The 19,494-nt window shown below is 35.4% G+C and overlaps 2 protein-coding genes across 3 annotated transcripts; one reads left to right on the forward strand and one right to left on the reverse strand.

The window, feature by feature from the left end:
* Positions 1–5,574: 5,574 nt before the first annotated feature.
* LOC109241731 (mitochondrial phosphate carrier protein 3, mitochondrial-like) lies at positions 5,575–9,323 on the forward strand. The gene is made up of 6 exons (XM_019408501.1): positions 5,575–6,119; positions 6,975–7,336; positions 7,439–7,482; positions 8,474–8,688; positions 8,779–8,903; positions 9,014–9,323. Exons 1-6 carry the CDS (start codon positions 5,787–5,789, stop codon positions 9,051–9,053), a joined length of 1,119 nt encoding a protein of 372 aa, XP_019264046.1. The 5' UTR covers positions 5,575–5,786; the 3' UTR covers positions 9,054–9,323.
* Positions 9,324–9,447: 124 nt separating this feature from the next.
* LOC109241730 (poly(A) polymerase I-like) lies at positions 9,448–17,917 on the reverse strand. 2 transcript variants are annotated; one of them, XM_019408500.1, is made up of 14 exons: positions 17,758–17,917; positions 17,592–17,649; positions 17,416–17,508; positions 16,204–16,301; positions 13,906–13,989; positions 13,663–13,796; positions 13,365–13,437; positions 13,242–13,287; positions 12,865–12,974; positions 12,571–12,678; positions 12,438–12,497; positions 11,448–11,509; positions 9,984–10,293; positions 9,448–9,783 (listed from the first exon to the last, which is right to left on the reverse strand). In XM_019408500.1, exons 1-14 carry the CDS (start codon positions 17,824–17,826, stop codon positions 9,574–9,576), a joined length of 1,515 nt encoding a protein of 504 aa, XP_019264045.1. In that variant the 5' UTR covers positions 17,827–17,917; the 3' UTR covers positions 9,448–9,573. The 2 variants fall into 2 exon arrangements, with proteins under 2 accessions (XP_019264045.1, XP_019264044.1); XM_019408499.1 differs by having other exon boundaries at positions 17,416–17,517.
* Between the last annotated feature and the right edge of the window lie 1,577 nt (positions 17,918–19,494).

The following is a 19,494-nucleotide window of genomic DNA, read 5'->3' on the forward strand; positions in this document are numbered from 1 at the left end:
ATCATTAATAGGTGCATGACTAGGCCTCTTGTAGAGAAGACGCCCTATGAGTTACTTAAAGGGAGAAAACCAAATATATCCCATCTTAGGGCATTTGGATGCAAGTGCTTTGTGCACAACAATGGAAAGGACTCCCTAAGTAAGTTTGATCCCAGAAGTGATGAGGGAGTATTCTTGGGATATTCTTCACATAGTAAAGCTTGTAAGATCTATAACAAAAGAACTATGTGTGTAGAAGAAAGTGTACATGTGGTTTTTGATGAAACTAACATTCTTTTTGAGAGACAGGAACATGAAGATGAAGCAATTGGGCTGGTAAGAAATTTAAATGAAATCACAACCCAGACTGAAGCTGCACCAGAAGAAGGAACAGGTGATGGAACAAGTTCTTCTACTCAGGGCAACCTGACAGGGGAAATGAATCTCAAACCGCGATGGAAACTATCCATGAACCTGTTCCACAGCAACAAAGCATTTAAAGGACATCAAGGGGAAACCAGTTGGTTGTGAAATCTTACAAGTATCAAAGTTCTCATCCCATTGAGAATATAATCACTGACCCAACCTCTGGAATCAAAACCAGATCTTCATTAAAGAATCTTTGTGCTTTTTATGCTTTCTTATCTCTTATTAAACCTAAAAATATTGCTAAGGCTTTGCAGGATGAAGACTGGGTAAATGCATTGCAAGATGAACTCAACCAATTCGAAAGGAGTCGAGTTTGGCATCTAGTACCAAAATCTAAGGACATATCAGTAATTGGCACAAAATGGGTCTTCAGAAACAAAAGCCTTAAGTAGAGATCACTTTGAGAGGAACGGGTTGGATTAGGGATGATTAAGATTACCTAAAAGGACCAGTTCAAAGTTAAGCGGAAAAAAATATTTGAAAAAAAAATTATTGGTTAGAAAGTCTGTAAATTTTGTATATAATTAGATTAAATCTTGCTCAGTCTCATACTTTCAACAGTATACTCCTGTGCCATGTACTAAAATGACTCATTAATCTCTAATGGTATTTTCTCTGTTTTGGCAATTTAGACTTACACAAGAGAATTTTCAGTGAAGAACCTGGTTCATCAAGATAAATAGGTATGTTTTCTACACTCTGCATAATTTGAAATAATTATATTTGGATCATGAGCAGAGTCCTACCTAATTCCAAACTCCTTTTGGACTTATCTGTTATAAGTGAACCAGTTCCGTTCAAAAGACTCCCAACCGAATGGAAGTACCTAGATTCTAGGGATACACTCCAACGTCTCTTCAAAACTGAATTTCAGTTTGATTAGACTTCTAAGAGTCTGAAAAGCTGTCGTTACCCCATTAATTATTCCTCTGTATATTGATCAACTTTAGTGTATTCCTTACTTCGTCTCTCTCAAGCCGTCAAAAACTCTCATTCTTCTTTCGTCTTCCAAACACAATGTAATTCTCTTCTCTTCCATACCCTAGCCCAGATATGTCGAACACCTCTGAAAATCCTTCATCACCACCACAGGAAACCACTTCCACACCTTCTATCACTCCTTCAACCACACCAATCTCTAAGAAAAGTAGAGTAAAGATGATGGCTCGTAAGATTTTCGCTGAAGGAGAGCAGATCAAGAAAATAAACAAGCAATTGAAAGCAGGTAGGGAAGAAGAATCTCAGAAATCTGAAGATTCATTTAAGTCTGCTACTAAGGGGGAAGAAAGTAGTTCATCTGAAACTGAACAGGTGTCTTCTGATTCTAAAGTTACTCTTGAGACAATTTCTGAAGTTGCTACAAATTTGGAGAATAAATTTGTACTGGTAGGATTTATAGCAAATGTTGAGACTACAAAATCTGGAGAAGTTGGTGGTAAAAATAAAAAGGGAAAAGAAAAAGAGAGCAAGGGTGCTAGGAGTGTTGTGAGGGGAAAGGGTAAAAGAATGGTTGATTCTTCACCCACTCCTGTTGGTCTAACAAAAGAAACTGGTGCAATGGTTGTTTGGGGAGAGGAATTTACTCAACTAGAAGAGAGTGTGAGCAAAACAGGGGGAAGTGGGTCTGGCGAAGCTGCTGAGGGGTTGGTTCAACTTGGGAAAAATATAGATGAAACTGTTCCATCTGAATAGGAAACCCTCGCGGACCTACTGATAAGGTTATCAATGGCACCAAAACTCATGCCATTCTCTATGGCTTCATTCTCACAACTGTACTTGCACATTTCAAGGTACCTATGAAGAAGTGGGATATTATTACAACCTAGGATCATTTTGGGGTTAATACTCTGCTTGTTTGAGATTATGAAGTCAATTCCACTCCTAAAGAAACTGGTTCATCCAAGAAGGTACCAGTGAATAGCAAGGTCAGAGCCTTGATGCAAGAAATTGGGGCTAAGGATGCTGAGATTGAGAGGCTGAAGAAGAGGTTGACTGAGGTAGAGACTAAGAGAGACGCTCTTAGAACTGAGCTGGTAAGAGAAAAGGAGAATAATGCTGGCATTATTTAGGATATGTTGAAACTCCTCCAAGCCAAAAAACCAAGCACCTAGTTCTTCCCAGCCTTAAGCCTCCTAGCCTAGTGTAGATCAACCAGTGATCCAGTTCAGGATTTTTTGTTGTTTTTGTTCATGTTTCCAATATTTTTATTTCTTCTTATGCTTTGTGGTAGAATCTTATCAATCATCAATGAAATTCACTGTCTTTTGCTCTAATTGTTTGTTTATCTTTCTTTGATGGTTAAAATTCTTAGCTGGATCTATGATGATTAATCCATGATTGCATTTGAAGTAGCCCCAGTGGCCATGAGTAAGCTTTAAAATCTGGTTATCTCACATTTTTATGCAACTTTTCGATGATGCCAAAAGGGGAAAAATAAATAGGTTGTGCTTTAAACAAGTGTTGTTTAGCTTTGAACAAGTGATGTTTATAACCTAATATACCTGGTCCTTGATGATAAGTAATAAAAAAGGAAAAATGTTTCTAACATTGTGTTGATGTTGAGCTGATTTGAAACAGGGCCTAAGCTTATGAAAAGCACATAGTTTGTCGTCATCAAAAAGGGGGAATTTGTTGGCCCAAGTAAAGGTTAGTTTTGAAGGCTGACAAAGGAACTCAGGCGTGAACCAGGTCCATCCCTCCAGGTCCATCCCCTGTGTGTATAGAAACGGGCAAGATTCGAGCATGTGGGATGCACGTGAAGGAGATAAGCTTAACATGGTATACTTGATATCTCCTGATTGAAAAGGTTGCATAATTGATAAGGAGAAGGACTCCTTAGTCAAAGAGAACACTATCCAAGATATGGAAGGAGTTAGAAGTTGAAATCAAGTAGAACTCTTCCACCAAGGAAGAGTAGCATCAGAATTCTAGTCAATCTCTATTTACTAACTCTATAAATATCAGTGTTGTTCTCTTTTATAGGTAACGCACATAAGCAGAGGCTAAACGTGAATTGAGAGCAAAATAGCAAGGCAATTTTGCAAGCCGTTCGTGTGTGATTCAAGTGTGTAAACCTGAAGCTACATTAACCAGATAGAAGAACCAGTTCCAAGTGTTTGTCTTTTATTCTAGTTCAATTGTAGTAGGTGGTTTTATATTGTACCTTTCAGCTTTATCTAGAGGCAATTGTAATAGGTACTCAGAGTCTTCAAGTTAGAGTTAACTTGAAGTTGTCGCAACAGTTAGAGGTTATTTGCTACAACGGGATTAGAGTTAGTCCTAGGTTTACAAAAGAGTTTTTGTAAATGCAGTTTTTGGCTCAGTGATTTTAGTGGAGAGTTTGGGAAAATCCTACTGGAAGTAGGTCGTGGTTTTTTTCACCTTTTGAGCCAGGTGTTTTCCACGTAAAATACTTGTTCTTTACTTTCCGAATTTACTATTTCTGCAATAGTAGGTTAAGGAACACTTAGAAGAACCATGTCCTTCTATAATCAGTTTAAGTGAAAAATTGGTCAACACACAAATCACCCCCTCCCCCCTCTTATGTGGTATTGAATTGGTATTGAAGTATAAAACATCAGTTACAGATTTAAAATTGATACTCTATTCTCTTACTTGTTACTACCCTAAGGAAAATCTTATTTTGGCCAAGTTTCTAGAAAACTATAGATGACTATCGTTTTTTCCCGTCGAGATGCATGGTTCTTACCAGTAGTATTAGTACTATTCTTGCACTCCATTTCTTATCTCTAGGTCTTGTTATTATACTTTGTGTCATTGTTTTTTCTTTTTTTTTTCTTTTTGTTGTTATTGTTGGTTGCTTCCTTTTCACTGTTCCTTGAGCTGAGGGTTTATCAGAAATAGCCTCTCTACCTTCACAAAGTGGGGTAAGGTATACATATACGTTACCTTTCCCAAACCCTAGTTGTGGAATTATACTGAATTTGCTGTTGTTATTCGTCGAGATGCATGGACCTGTGAACGGTAAGAGATCAGAAATATAGTAGTAGAAGAGAAGCCTTTAATGGATTGTTCTCACTCCAATTATTTGTGGTGTAAGGTGAAATTGCAACCATTAAACTTCAATATATTCTCTCTTATAAACTATATATTTGACTTGCACGACTTATTCATCCTTTTTAATAAAAACTCTCATATTTCAATAATAATAATAATACTAGTAGTTGTTCAAATTTTATATTCCAGATACGATTGACTAAATTCTCCTGCAAAAGAGAAACGAAATTGGAACACGCTAATGTCTAGAGCATGAGAAAGATACTTGAATGAGTATTAGTACCAAAAGCTAGGAATTTAGGAGGGAGTCCGGAGGAAGGAGAAAAGAAGTTTCTAAGCTAAAAAAGGTTATTAGTCGTTGGTCAAGTATTGGGGTCTATTACGTCCGAACATACCTTTTGGAAATTGGAAAAGTGCAAAGTTTCAGCTACTCAAGGCAATTCGCATTTAATCACAAGGCAGGCAATTAGCATGAGTTCTTAGAATTCTTCCAAGTAGTAGTAAAACTGTCCCTTCTAGATTTATATATGTTGACCATTCTAAGAATCAAATTTAATAGTATAATTCTGTTGCCATAACCTGAATTACTAATGACTTTGCGTAATCAGTGACTTTGCAATATAAGTGGCCTAAAACCTCATATCATCACGGCATGGCATGTGACCTGAAGATCCTTCACCCGTCTCATTCATTGTTTCTTACTATTTCATTCTGCATTTTCCAAGCCAAACAGAAAAAATGAAAACAACTTCAATCGCAAAATTGTCAGAAAATATGTTATGGAGGGGAGGGAAAGAGGGATTTGAACATAAAGCACAACAAAAATATTACCATAAGAAAGAATAGACCCCAAAATAAAAATTTAAATAAAAAAAAAAAAAAAAAAAAAAGGAGCTAAATATGCCCGTGGCTCTATCCCTTTGTGTCCTTTCCCCATTGAATAGGGCCTCCAAATGAATAAATAAATAAAATAACAAAAGATTATTGTCACACCATGTCTTTCCTCCTGTTTACTATTGAAGGAAAAAAGTCTTGAAAATTAAAAAGACAAAAGCAAAGAAAGGTCAATGCTTAAATAAAATTCAACGCAGACCAAGTGATGAGGCACCTCAGAACTCAAATAAGGGGGAGGGAGCCAACTGCCAAGGCCGCCAACCTTTGATTTATAAATAAATTGGTCCAAAAGCCACGCTAAAAAAGCCAATTACAATAACAGCTAGCCTTCCATAAAACGTAGCCATCTTCGACTCTCCTCCTTCGTTGGTGAGTTATTATTCTTCTTCATCTTCATTTCCATTCTCTCACACATTACTCCAACGCTCTTTTGAGCTTCCTTATTAGCACTCTTGCAAACTACTGCAATGGCTTTTTCAGATAACTCTGTCCGAAAATCTTTGATCCCTAGTTATCTTTACACGGGACGTTCTTCTAATCTCACTACTTTGGATCATCATGACAAAATGGATAGCTCATCTCAGCCGTCTGTTTTCCCGTCACCATCATCGACGATGAGCAAGAAGCCTTTCTTGGTTGCGGCACCAAAGGAGGGTTCGGGTTCGGGTTCGGGTTCAGGGTATAAGGTAGAAATGTATACACCGGCGTTCTACGCTGCCAGTACGGTCGGTGGTATTCTCAGCTGTGGTCTTACCCACACCGCTGTCACCCCGCTCGATCTTGTTAAGTGCAACATGCAGGTATTACTATACAGCATAGGATATATCCCTTTTATTTTCTAACCTAGAATTTAAAGCTTATGAGTTTGTGATTGTTTACTGAGTTTTGTACATATTTAATGAATTTTTTAAGATAAATTTAGGATTTTGAACTAAAACTATTGGATTCGAGCATAACGTAAAGATGATGCTTAAGTTTAGCTTTTTGAAGATAACGAGCATGAAAACGTGATGCTTAGTCTTGCATAAATTGTTCATGTAAAATTAGACTTAGTTTTGTGTGTTACTTTTGATCAAAACTTCATTAAAGACTCACTACCATGTCTTAAAACAAAAGACAATTACAAGAGTATTTAAATTAAGCAAAGAGAAAAAAAGGGAAAAAACCAGAAATTCATCAACTTCCATTCACATGTATTTTTTGAGCAATTCACACATAATAGTTCATTTACTTTAATATGACAAAAAATAATTTTGTAAATTTATTATTATAGTAAGTACAATTCATTCACTTTGATGTGACAATAAATAGTTTTTATCAGGGGCGGAGCTAGCACGTCGAATACGTGTTTGGTCGAACTCAATAGCTTTGGTTTAAACTTTGTATTTGTCATTAAATATTCATTGAATATGTACCAATTACTAATTTAGAACCCAAAAACTTAAAATGATTGAAATTCCTAACCCATAAACCTCAAATCCTAGCGCCGCTTCAGGATTTTATCACTTTACTGTCATAGTGGTAAATTTCAGTTACCCTACCTGAAATTAACCGTTGTAGCAAAGTTATAAGAGGAAAAAAGAGCCAAATTTCCACAAAAGTTTGGTTTAATGACGGATTTAATGTTCTTATAATTAACTTGTTTGATCTATCAGATTGATCCTGCAAAGTACAAGAGCATTTCTTCTGGTTTTGGAGTTCTGCTAAAGGAGCAGGGTATTAGAGGTTTCTTTAGGGGTTGGGCACCAACTTTACTTGGTTACAGCGTACAAGGAGCATGCAAATATGGATTTTACGAATATTTCAAGAAGTATTATTCAGACCTTGCTGGCCCTGAGAATGCTGTCAAGTACAAGACTTTGATATATCTAGCTGGTTCTTTTTCTGCTGAAGTTATTGCTGATGTTGCACTCTGCCCTTTTGAGGCTGTCAAAGTTCGTGTCCAAACTCAGCCTGGTTTTGCCAGAGGCTTGTCTGATGGACTTCCTAAATTTGTCAAAGCTGAAGGCGCTGCTGGGTATACATGCCTATTCTATTATGTTATTGTTAATTTTTTCGTTGTGGGGTTTCATCAATATTGAGTACTAACGTAAACTTGGACTTTGAATTTTTCTTACAGGCTTTATAAGGGGATTGTACCTCTCTGGGGACGACAGATTCCATGTAAGCTTACATATAAAAGTTCTCTGAATTTTCCATCAGTTTTGGTTTTAAATTACTAGTTTTTATTTTTGTACTTTCTATAATTTAAATCTTGGAAACCTTCTCAAAGGCGTCATCCTATTTCTTGAAAAAACAATCTGTATAACTTTAATAAACATTAATTGGTAACCTAGTAAAAGTGGAAATTGACCTACTATCACGGGTTAAACTACATTGATAGTGTAATTAAATATATCTCAAATTCTTGACTTTTATCGGTCAAAGTGCCTGGCATCTGTTTGCTCTTTGTTGAATGTTCCATTGCTGTGGAAAATGGGAACGGCCTAGGTTCACTGAGCGCTTTTATTCAAAAGTGCTTTCTGAAAAAGTACTTTTGCAAAATAAGTAATTTATGTTTGGCTAATTCATTTGAGTAGTGCTTTTTGCAAGTTCATCGTGCTTGGCCAATCTTTTAAAAAAGCACTTTTAAGTATCAAATTACGAAAAAGGACAATAAAGGTTCAATTTGCGATTAGTATTATTTAGAAAAGAAAAATAAATTTAAACATTTATTAGAAAAGAAAAATAAATTTAAACATTTATTAGAAAAGAATTCAATTAAAATATAAAACGTAAAGTAAAATATAAATTAAAAATTCTAATTAATATAAAATATAGTTATTCCAAAGCAACAATATTGAGTGTTGGTATTACTTATTATTTATATGATAATTTAAATATGTCAAAATACAACATTCAATATAAATTTAAAATCTACTCTTAAGAATAGGAGAAAGAAAATAAAAATTTGATTAAGAGAGAATAAATGTATAGCCAAAAAAATNAGCTTCTCCCAGAAGCAGAAAAACTGCTTCTGCTGCTGCTAAGAAGTACTTTTTCATTTTGGCCAAACACCTTAAATTTTTCAAAAAGTACTTTTTTGGCCAAAAAAAAGTACTTTTGGCCTCCTAGAAGCTTGGCCAAACAGGCTCTAACATGGATTATTTTACAGACACCATGATGAAGTTTGCATCATTTGAAACCATTGTGGAACAACTCTATAAACATGTCATTCCAACACCAAAAGAGCAGTGCAGTAATACTACGCAGCTTGGTGTAAGCTTTGCTGGTGGATATTTGGCTGGTATTCTCTGCGCTGTTGTATCACACCCTGCTGATAACCTAGTTTCTTTCCTCAACAATGCCAAGGGGGCAACTGTTGGCGATGTGAGTATACATTAAACTGCATCCTCTGTACTAATATTTTAGTTGCAATATACTTAACGAATTCTTTCTTCAATTTTTCCCTTTTTGCAGGCTGTGAATAAGCTAGGCCTATGGGGTCTCTGTACTCGTGGTCTTCCCCTTCGTATATTCATGATTGGCACTCTCACTGGAGCACAATGGGGAATTTATGATTCTTTCAAAGTTTTTGTTGGGCTGTAAGTTTCTTCTTCCTTATCTTCCATTTGTATCATTGAATCAAGCAGGAGATACTCTTGTGATGTATTTATAATATCTTGAACTGATGCTTAGATTCCTCACCTTGCAGGCCAACGACCGGTGGTGCAGCTCCTCCTGCCCAGAAGTGAACTCATGTGCACCTGATATCTTCTTGTTTTCCTCTAGTACTAGAAAGAAACTGGGAATTCTTTCAATTTAAAGTTTTTGACATTTGATATAAGGTAGTATTTAGTTTTGCATTCTTTCAAGGTGTGCATTTACATCCCTATGTTTTGGAGGATACATCATCCTCGGCATCATTGGGCTTGAAGTACCACCTTAGTCTGTAACCACGATTTTTGACTTCAAATAATGTCAAACTTATAATGAGAATATGTTGCTTCTCCACTTCATAATTATCATGGTTCTCATGTGATGACATGATATTTCTTTTCTCGATTCCTTATACAGTGTGTATCCAACACCACAAAGGAAAGACCTTCACGAAAAACCAGCAAACAGATGATAAGAGTATACACAATATTTTATCAAGGCAAACAGGACAACTGTTTTTATTGGATCAAGCTATTTCCTTACACTTGACAGCTTTTCCTGCAACTGATAATACATTCTATTGGAAAAAATACATGACTTCCGCTAACAAAAATTCTAGGTATCATCCTCGCCAATGTTTAATGGATATATCGTATCAAAGACGATCCTTGCAAAGACATGTCGAACTTCCTGTAGGCTACCCAAAGCTAACAACTCATAGTCTATCTTGCTACCTTGTTTAGCTACAAATCCCTTCTCCTTCCCCATTCTAACGCATTGGAAAACCTTGCACGCTCTTAAATACAGTGCTAATGGAATAAATACCTGCAAAAAGAATGAAAAAGGAAGAGATTAACATGCTCCTTCTTTGACAGATAATATCAACTTTCTTTTAGTTTATAGCTGTATGCCAAAAATATGAAGAGACATTCAATACAAGGTCCAACTACCAGGACAAGAAAGAAAGGATTACTCACGAAGAATAGCAAACCAAGAACGAAAGAATATTAGGGAAATCAGCTTACTAGATCTGAGTACGGCGCTTTAGGATAGTTGGTCATTGCTCGTGAGACAAAATACTCATCTGTCATATTAGTTAATGCCCTTTGAACGGAAGTTGCCAGTTCCACAACTTCCTCTTTCAAAGCTGCCAAGTCCAGATCCTGAGACTCCAACTCATGAAAGCTTCCATCATGTTGTGTGGAGATCCTTTTAGCTATACTTAAAGCTTCTGACAGATCGCCTCCGTTATGGACACCAAGGCCAAATGCAGCAACCACCAAAGGGTCCCTTGGCTGATCTGAGAGTGCTTTATGGAAAGCCAAAATTGCCACCCTAGAACGTACAGAATTCAGATAAGCTTGGCTAATTGGCATGTTAACATATACCTACACCCTATTATTCACATTCTTTTAAAATTATTAGTTCTTTGGCTAGGAATCACGTATGACAGAGAATATATGCACATAACTAGGCAGACTTCAGTTGGAATTACTGATCAAAGAGAATGTGCAGATTGTGCAGCTCCAATCACTACGTAAAGCAAGATGAGTTAGCTCCAAACATATAATAGAATTGGTCAGTATGAGGCCAACAAATGCGCCAGATTTCTCTCAGTACGATTGTTCACTTGCATGTTCTCAATTACAACAAACAATGACAACTACACTTTGGTCCCAAACAAGTAGGTCTCGCCTTATATAAATCCTCATTGACCATGTTTCTCCATTTAAATTCATCTCAGGCAAACATCATACAAAACAACAAAAAAAATTAAAAGTAAAAAGCACTAAAAGTTTTCTATATTTGTTAAGGGCATAAGAATCTCTAATAAGGCTAAAAAAATTCCTAGAAAGCAAAGGTCTTAGCAGTAAACAGACTAACATTATTAAAACATAATTATTAAAAAATCTGTACTTGCACGTTTTCAATTACTTGCCAAAAGTATTGTTTGCTTGCATTTATCTGACTGAGAAATCTGTTGAAAGAATTACACTGAAGAACCGGAGGGTTTGCTATTCTATCATATATGGAACATTTGCACATTTGGACCAGTAAACAAGCCCAGTCAAACTGACTGGGAGAATCGCGTAAGACATTTTAGATATTAAAAAGTTAGAGCAGCAACTCAAAATTATTTTTTTAGGGGTACATAGATTTTTTGATGAAGTCAAAGATCGCACACAAACATATTTGATTTGTCCTTTAGGTTCCCATTTCTATCTAGTACTTACAATGGTCCTTTATATACATATATGAGAATTTTGTTCTTCAGTTTTCCTTTTCAATCTAGTACCTTTAACAGTCCTTTAACCAACTTTTTAGAGGAAAAGTCCTGGTCCCAGACACAAGAGAATTATCATGCAGAAATAGGAATAATACTACACAATCCAGTGAATACTGAATATCAAATAAACTGAAAATGAAATTGATTCATAGAGTGACTTACAAACCATCTTACTTGCTGAAGCCTGTGCAGAGAATCTTACCATAAGCTACTGTGACATGGCCTATCAGGGGCCAGTAATTTATCGAGGTTGGAAAATAGAGACTGCAAAGGAAGCAGAAACAAGTTAATCATTAGCTTTGACTTCTTACTCATCAAACCAAAATCAACATAAAATGGGTTCAAGAAATGAGATATGCAAAATTTCTATCATGTCAAAACTTGCATTTGGCAACTAAAGGAGATATGTGACAATTATATTCATGGTATTAAAACGGTCCATCAACACAAAGATAGGGAATCACAATAAAATCAGCATTTGGATGTTGGTAATTGATGATTTGCACAAATAGGATGTTAGAGAAATCATGATTTATCTTCATAGTAGTATAGGCCATCTAATGCAAAAGAAAAATATAAAATTAAGCAGGACCACGTGTATATTCTAAGAATGCACATGCACTAGATTTGGTATTGCTTTCTTAAAAAGTACTTAATAAGCACACAGTAATCTTTATGGCACATTAAAACAATCTGGAGCAACTGTTGCTAAATCAAACATTATTGCTTCTTCACCCAGTGCTGTTCTCAAAATCATTATTTGCATTTACAAGAGCATTGATTCTCATGAAAATGTTCTCAGTGTGAGATCTACAACCTTATGATTCCCCATTAGATCAACACCAAGTTAATTGCAAACCGACAAAAACTGTAGGTTCTTGTTTTCTTCTCTTTTTGGCTTCTTTAGGAGAATTTGAGTCTGTGATCATCAGATCTTCATTGAATGAACTTATGGTCCAAAATCCACCACATCAAGGCGTTAAATCACTTTTTAGCCAATAATGCAGCTATGACTAAGCATAACTTATAACCACCGATGTTTCCCATCACCTTAAGGCCAGTATGTACTACATTTTTAGGGGAAATTTTTTTTACCCCCTAGTACCTTATGGAGGACAGGAGTCTATGGTGGACCCAAAAAGAAGAAATCAAACATCTAGCATCCAGAGAAAGATTTATACAAAAAAATTACCAAAAGCATGTTAGACCTCTTATCGCGTCTTCTAAAACCATAGCGAACGAAATATGCTGCCTGCAAATTAAGCTATATCAGAAATGTAATTAAGTTAACCATAAGGTGCAATAGAGATTCAGAATATATCAACCTGAATTGGCAAAAGTATTTCTAGAAGACCAAATTTCCACAACAATCTTAGTGACGCCTCAGCAGAGCCATACGCTAACATGTAATTCATTTCCATGAGGAGCCTTCCCTGAAAACACCAAAGCAGAATAGAACATTTTGAAGTAGTTCTAGTGCTTTGACTTATCAAAATAATAGCTTTCTTGGTAGTAAACCAACATACATAAGGTATCAATTTAAACATTACGCGCATAAATATACGCACATATACACAGACACAGACACATAGAGAGAGAAAGAGAAGTTCTCCAATTACCCTATCAAGCCTCAGGACTGAAGATGATAAGTTTTTGATAGAAAGAGCTGTCTCCCTTCCAAATCGAAATCCTAGTCTGGCCGCAATTCTAATTGCACGAAGGATTCGAGCTGCAAAGTAAAGTAAAAATATTTTTGTTACATAACAAATATAAGTTAAACGATTACAATAAAGCAATGAAGTTGCTTTAGAAGAAAGAAAAGAGCAAAGAAGTTGGCAATTTAAGCACTCTTGTGTATAGTATATAGAGAGAACAAGTCATTCAAACAAGATTATACACAAAGCCAATAAATGCCCGAATAGATACAGAGGACTTAACTGCCTATCATTTAATAGTCGAACTTCACTAAAGGAACAGGAAATGAAAGGGAACTCACCGCAATCCTCTATGAATGAGGAACTAGCAGGACCGATTGTTCGTACCTGTAGCACAAGTGATCCGATCAGAATGGAGAGGGATTAGGGTAACAAGTAGACATCATCAACGATTATATGCACACTTTAGCTTTCCTGATATCATCCACTCCTCCCAAGTAATCGTAGATGAATTTTGAGTAAGGGTCAAACATCAACCTGAGCAAAAACAAAGAGGATAATTTACAATCGCGAGTAGACAATATGAAATTTCAGGAGTTGTTAGATAAAGTTTAGAAGTCTACTGAAACATCTCGAACCCATAATAAACTACGTATAAAAAACCAAAAAATTCAGTACTGCACGACATTAATGTAAGTGGTTGGCCAATGTGGGACAATGACAAACGCAAATTCAAGAAGGTACTAGGATCAGATATGCAACCCATTTATTGTAAAATCTCTATGCAAACAATTTCTCCATCGAAAGTGGTCTTTCTCATCAGAGTCAACTGGCTTCTCAAAAGATGAACTCAAGCCCCTCTCAGACCTTATTCCTGAGGTGTGAAAGCTTGAAACCTAATTAATAAAAATAAGATGCGTGTCATAAGCAAATAATATTAATTTGGAGAGCGCAAAATGATCTTAGCACCTAGATTGGAGAAAAGTGAAAAAGATCATGGCAAACCTCCACAACTTCATTGTCAACATGCACATGGCAGATTGGAAACCGTCTTCCAACTATCTCACAACGTGAAAATGTTCTCCTCACCTGCAAATACAATGATGATAATAATAATAATAATAATAATAATAATAATAGGCTGTTCAGATCACATGTATATTCGTCACGGATATAAATTATCCATGTATTTTCAATATATAAAGATAAGATTTTACAATAAAACATGAATAATAATAATAATATCTTACTAAAAAAATAACATGAACAATGATATCCTATTCTCACATTTTTCTAACAAATATTGCAAGAAGAAGAATACTTGGAGAAGGAGAAAAGAAGAAGCTAGAAGTCAAAAAAGGAAGAAAGGCACTTTGGCCAATATAACTCGCATATTGGCCAAAACATCTTGAAAGATTTCCAGCTGTGAAGAAAAGTGCCATCTTTGGTCAATATATCATGTGAGAAATGGGAGAGAGAAGTCACTTTATAAAGTCCATAATGACATATCTCATCTTGGCCAAAGTGGGAAGTAACCAAGAGCCATCTGTTGCTATAAATAGCAAGCTCGCTTTTTAAAAGAATCAAGTCTTTTTGGCAAAACACAAGAACTAGTCTCGGTCTCTTTCTTGCTTTTTCTTGTAGCAGAAATATCTCTTTGGTCTTTTAAATCCCTATTTCGCTTTTCTTACTTCATAGTTCATACTGGAATTATGACATTTAAATACAAGCTTGACCTGAAATTTCCATATTGTGCTAATGGTATTTTTTATTCAAGTATAAATATTACTTCTATCTATAAGTTACTCTTATTCTTATAGTATTAATTTTGTAATATTCACATGAGCAACTAAATATATGATAACTAATGGGTAGTGGATTGAGAATAATTTTTATTAATCTATCATTTGGAGTCTGTAATCTTTGCTTACTTCCATTTTAATTCCCACGGAGAAATTGTTTCAAAAAAAATTACTGATTTATAGTAGAAATAATTGGAAGAGGTTTACTAGCTTTCAACACAATTCAGGATAGAAAATTATTTTGGTTTAGTCGTCAGTAGCAATATATCATATAATTTACATAGCCTCACGGCATGTTATTAATTAGTTATTTCTTAATGAGAGAATTATAATTGTTTTAGCAATAAGCAATTATTCTAAAGAGAAATACACGTCAAAGTTGAGATTTTATTATATAATATTTTTATCAAGTGAATTAAGTGATTCCTAACTCTTTTTAAATATAAATCATATAATATTTTTATCGAGTGAATTAAATGATACCCAATTCTTTTTAAATAAAAATATCCGGAAGTTGTTTGTTTCCATTTATGTAATTCATAATTTCAGAAACTCACAGTTTTTCAATTTGATTCTCACAAATAGTAATCAAAATTACAAATTTGTAGCATAAATATTCGAATCTCTACAGTACGATATTACAATTGCTAGCGGAATTTTTTTTTACAAATCTGTAGCATAGATCTTTGAATCTCTACAATACGATATTATAAACTATACTAGAATTTGAAAAGGCAAAAATTCCTCATATATTAGCGCCGTCAAATTTTTGGTGTCATTGCCGGAATGTGGCGTACAAAGCCATAGTCTAGCTATAACACAGCGATGTGTCAATCCCATGTCGAAAGGAAAAAAAAGTTCAGCTAATATTTTTTTATTAATTGTAAAGTTTCACCTAATATATAATGGCATTTGATGTTACCGTCGCATGTCAAAAGAGAAAAATATTTAGCTAATGAAACCAAAGTCTTCACAATTGTCTCTAATTTGTAATACATCCAAGACAATTTTCCAAGCAGCTGAATTCTCAATAAAGATTTAACATAAAACCATCAAGGTATATTTCTTGTTAAATCAGGCGATGCATCCGAACTTGTGTGTTTTAAATTCCTTCAACTGTTGAGCTGAGATTACACTCTGAGTGGGACAGAATGGAAGGAATGCTTCCGGAGATAATAGTGAGAAAATTAATTTAATAAACCACATAACATTATATGAGCTTCACGGCAAGAAGCAAGGACAACGCATAGTTCGAAGGGGCTTTGAAGTTGTTGGGATACGTTTTTAGACACTAAAGTCCTCCTATGCTGATATAAAAAGGCTCTAATTTTACAACCCTGGAAACTGACAAAAGGCAGTAACGACATCTATGGTGTTACTATCAACTATGGAATCTCGTCAAAGGAATCTCGTCAAAGATCACTCACAACAAAATCTACCATGTCCCAAGCACTGCACATGCAGAAGAACGACCAGTACACAATTGAGACCCAAGACTAACCTCTTTAAGTTCAGCTGTAGTTATAATGTCAAAGTCTTTGGGTGTTCGTTTTAAAATAAGATCCCGAACACAGCCCCCCACAAGGTAAACTTCAAATCCTACAAGATAGATGGAAAGAATTTTTCATGGAATCAGAATTCTGAGAAGACATTGAACTGATGACACATGGAAAAGAGAACACTAAGAGATTACTCGCAGCCCGTAGAGCTAAAGCATTAGATAACAATTTATCAAGTAACTAAAAAGACTTCACCACAAAATCAATATCTAATAGTTATCCATCATCAGCTGCATGTTATGCTACGATAACTATCCACAATATAATCATTACTAGCTCTAGATGAGATTGGGCTCCCGAACCATCTTACATCATGAGCAATAAGAATTGAAAGACCAAGAAGCAATTACATATGGAGTATTACATCACTTTATTTTTTTTTTTTTTAGGGGGGGGGGGGGGGCATATTACGCCAAGTCGCCAAGTATTTGGTAGCTGTGCGGGTAGCGGATTTATTTTACGGGGATTGGGGATTCTACTCCTGTGAAGTTATGCATCTCTTGTCAATAACCTGGGCAACGAAAAGGGGTCTGATACTTCAACTAGAGGAGCTACCGGTTGGTTCACCAACCCCTGTCCTAGCGTCACATTCCCTAGATCCGAAGGAATCCAATGCACATGGTAGATGATTCATTGCTAAACACAGAAAAATAGGCAACAGGAACGTTTTTAAATAAAAATGGAAATCAATCCCGTCATAGTTATCACCTAAAGCAGCTCACACAAAATTTAACATAACAATAATCCACGTCCCAAATGGCAAATCCTACATACATTACATTTCTCTTAAAAGAAGCATGGACCTCGAGTATGTAATCATAAATAAGGAATAAACACCAACAACCTTAAGGAACTCTCCGACAAAGCTTAAACCCACCTTTATTCATGTTTTACACATGTTTATCGCCATAAATGTTCACCTTTCACTCTTTGCATTACTGCCGATGGCAGTAAAGGACAAAGCAGAGTAACATGAACAATGGAGACTAGTCCCATTCATTATGTTTGCCCAAATAGCTAACAAGTAATTAATTTCCATAGCTAAAACAAGTACTACTAACTACTAATTGATTGTTTTAATTTAACAATCCAAAACAAAATTAAACTAAAACATAAAAGCAGCAAATCGTAATCAAGTGCGAATAATTTAGTACCTTTACTTTTGAGACCATTAAGAACAACTCTTGTAGGCTTTGCGATCATCGAACTGCTAATTCCTAATTCCTTGGAATTGAACCTCTTCCATTCTACTGGTTCTGTAATGGCACAATGATGTTATCACCTTTTTTTTTACTTTAATAAAAAATTAAATTTCTCGAAACTCAACTACCTTTGCCACTGTCGGTCTCTTCAATTGCTTCAATTGCTGCAGCACAGCTAATAAATACCTGCAGAAAAAATTAAAGAGTGCTTCAAATGATATTCCAACTGTATAGTAAATAAACGAAAAATAGGCATGTGCATTTTCATGAGTAAAGAAAGAACAAAAGAGGCACCTTTCGCATGCCATGAGAGAGGGGGAAATGCGGACGACAAGAAAATGCGAAACTACTGGAAATGGCCATTGTTCGTCTTAAATCTATGTTTCTGCAACAATGAATTTGGGGTTTTGGTAGGGTTTTAGAACAAGAGAAGAAGCGGTAACGATTTTCACTCGGGTCGGGCTTGGTCCTATTCAAATGATTGGCCTCTCATAGCAGGCCCCTTTAGCATTTCTCTGTAAAAATTGCACAGGGCGCCCTATTTGGTCGCACGCATTTGACCTATACAAATTTTATTAAAAACTTTTAACTTGTACCTACTTTTTGAACAACTTCAGCTCCCTTTCTCCTCCCCTTCTCCTCCTTCATTTTCTCGGCAGCCATTCCAACCATCAGATCCAATTCTTCTACATCATCACCATATGCTTCACCTAAGATTTGGTTAGTTCGGGGTTACATGAAGAACCTAAAAGAAAGGAAATCTTGGATAATCTCCTTTTAAGATGTTTATAGTTTTTCAACTTTTCATGTTTATAATCATTCTGTATATGATTCTCTTGTTATGCTTGATGTTAACGAGTGGCGTTCCAGATTTGGACCTTCCCCTTCATTTTTCAAGTTTGCGGCAAGTTTTTAAGATCAAATAGCATGTACTATCCGCTTCGATATATTTCCTATATATCTTGGTATTGGAATTCCTCTGCGAAATTCATTGTACCTAGCAACACTTCTTTCTCTGTCCCTATAAACTGCCATATATCCAAACATAATCAAATAATTTTGTGATTTTATTGTGGTAAGTTAAATCTAAAACTTCAGCTCTAGAGCTGAAGCTTCCCAGTTACAACACAAAAAATTTAGCTCTAGAGCTGAAGTTTTCAGTTACAACACAAAAACTTCCCAGTTACAACACAAAAACTTCAGCACAAAAACTTCAGCTCTAGAGCTGAAGTTTCCCAGTTACAACACAAAAACTTCAGCTCTAGAGCTGAAGTTTCCCGTTACAACAAAAAAACTTCAGCTCTAGAGCTGAAGTTTCCCAGTTACAACACAAAAACTTCAGCTGAAGTTTCCAGTTACAACACAAAAACTTCAGCTCTAGAGCTGAACTTCAGGCCCGGCTACTAGAATGCTGAAGTTTTGCGTGATTGCCTTTGCTACTTCAGCTCCGTGTGCTGAAGTTATGCAAAAAAACGGGTACGCTTGCAATTTTTTTTGCAAAGCGGGCACAAGTTAAAATGTGACACAAAAAGCGGGTATAGATGCAAATGCCCCATTTCTCTCGCTCAACTTCTGAATTCTTTAGGAAATTTTCATAGTCACTTAAGGATTTGTAAAATATTTCATAATATATAACTTGGTTTTGAATTACAAATTGTACAACATATATGTTAAAAATATACTCTAAAAATATGATAACTATCCCTATTTAAGGGGAATTAAGTAAATCTGAAACGTATGGAATTTTTCCTATTTAAGGGGTATGGTAATCTGAAGCGTATAGTTAGGCCCTAAATGTTCTCCAATTTGTTAATTATTAATTATCAATATAAACATATCAGGTTACCACTACAACACTACCTCATAACAAACGCTTCATATTCCCTAAAAATAGGTACTAACCGTAGTTGGATGCGTCTATTGTATACATGTAGAAGGTTATATCCACACTATATATATATATATATATATATATATATATATATATATATATATATATATATATATATATATATATATATATATATATAT

Source organism: Nicotiana attenuata, unplaced genomic scaffold (assembly GCF_001879085.1).
Source record: "Nicotiana attenuata strain UT unplaced genomic scaffold, NIATTr2, whole genome shotgun sequence".
In the NCBI taxonomy this organism is placed as follows: domain Eukaryota; kingdom Viridiplantae; phylum Streptophyta; class Magnoliopsida; order Solanales; family Solanaceae; genus Nicotiana; species Nicotiana attenuata.

Coding starts and splice junctions, on each gene's coding strand:
- LOC109241731 (XM_019408501.1), top strand. CDS start 5,787: ATGGCTTTTTCAGATAACTCTGTCCGAAAATCTTTGATCCCTAGTTAT. Junction 8,689..8,778: donor AGGGGGCAACTGTTGGCGAT/GTGAGTATACAT, acceptor CCCTTTTTGCAG/GCTGTGAATAAGCTAGGCCT. Junction 8,904..9,013: donor TTCAAAGTTTTTGTTGGGCT/GTAAGTTTCTTC, acceptor CTCACCTTGCAG/GCCAACGACCGGTGGTGCAG.
- LOC109241730 (XM_019408499.1), bottom strand. CDS start 17,826: ATGGCCATTTCCAGTAGTTTCGCATTTTCTTGTCGTCCGCATTTCCCC. Junction 13,797..13,905: donor TTGACAATGAAGTTGTGGAG/GTTTGCCATGAT, acceptor TTTATTAATTAG/GTTTCAAGCTTTCACACCTC. Junction 13,438..13,662: donor AGAGATTTTACAATAAATGG/GTTGCATATCTG, acceptor GTTTTTGCTCAG/GTTGATGTTTGACCCTTACT.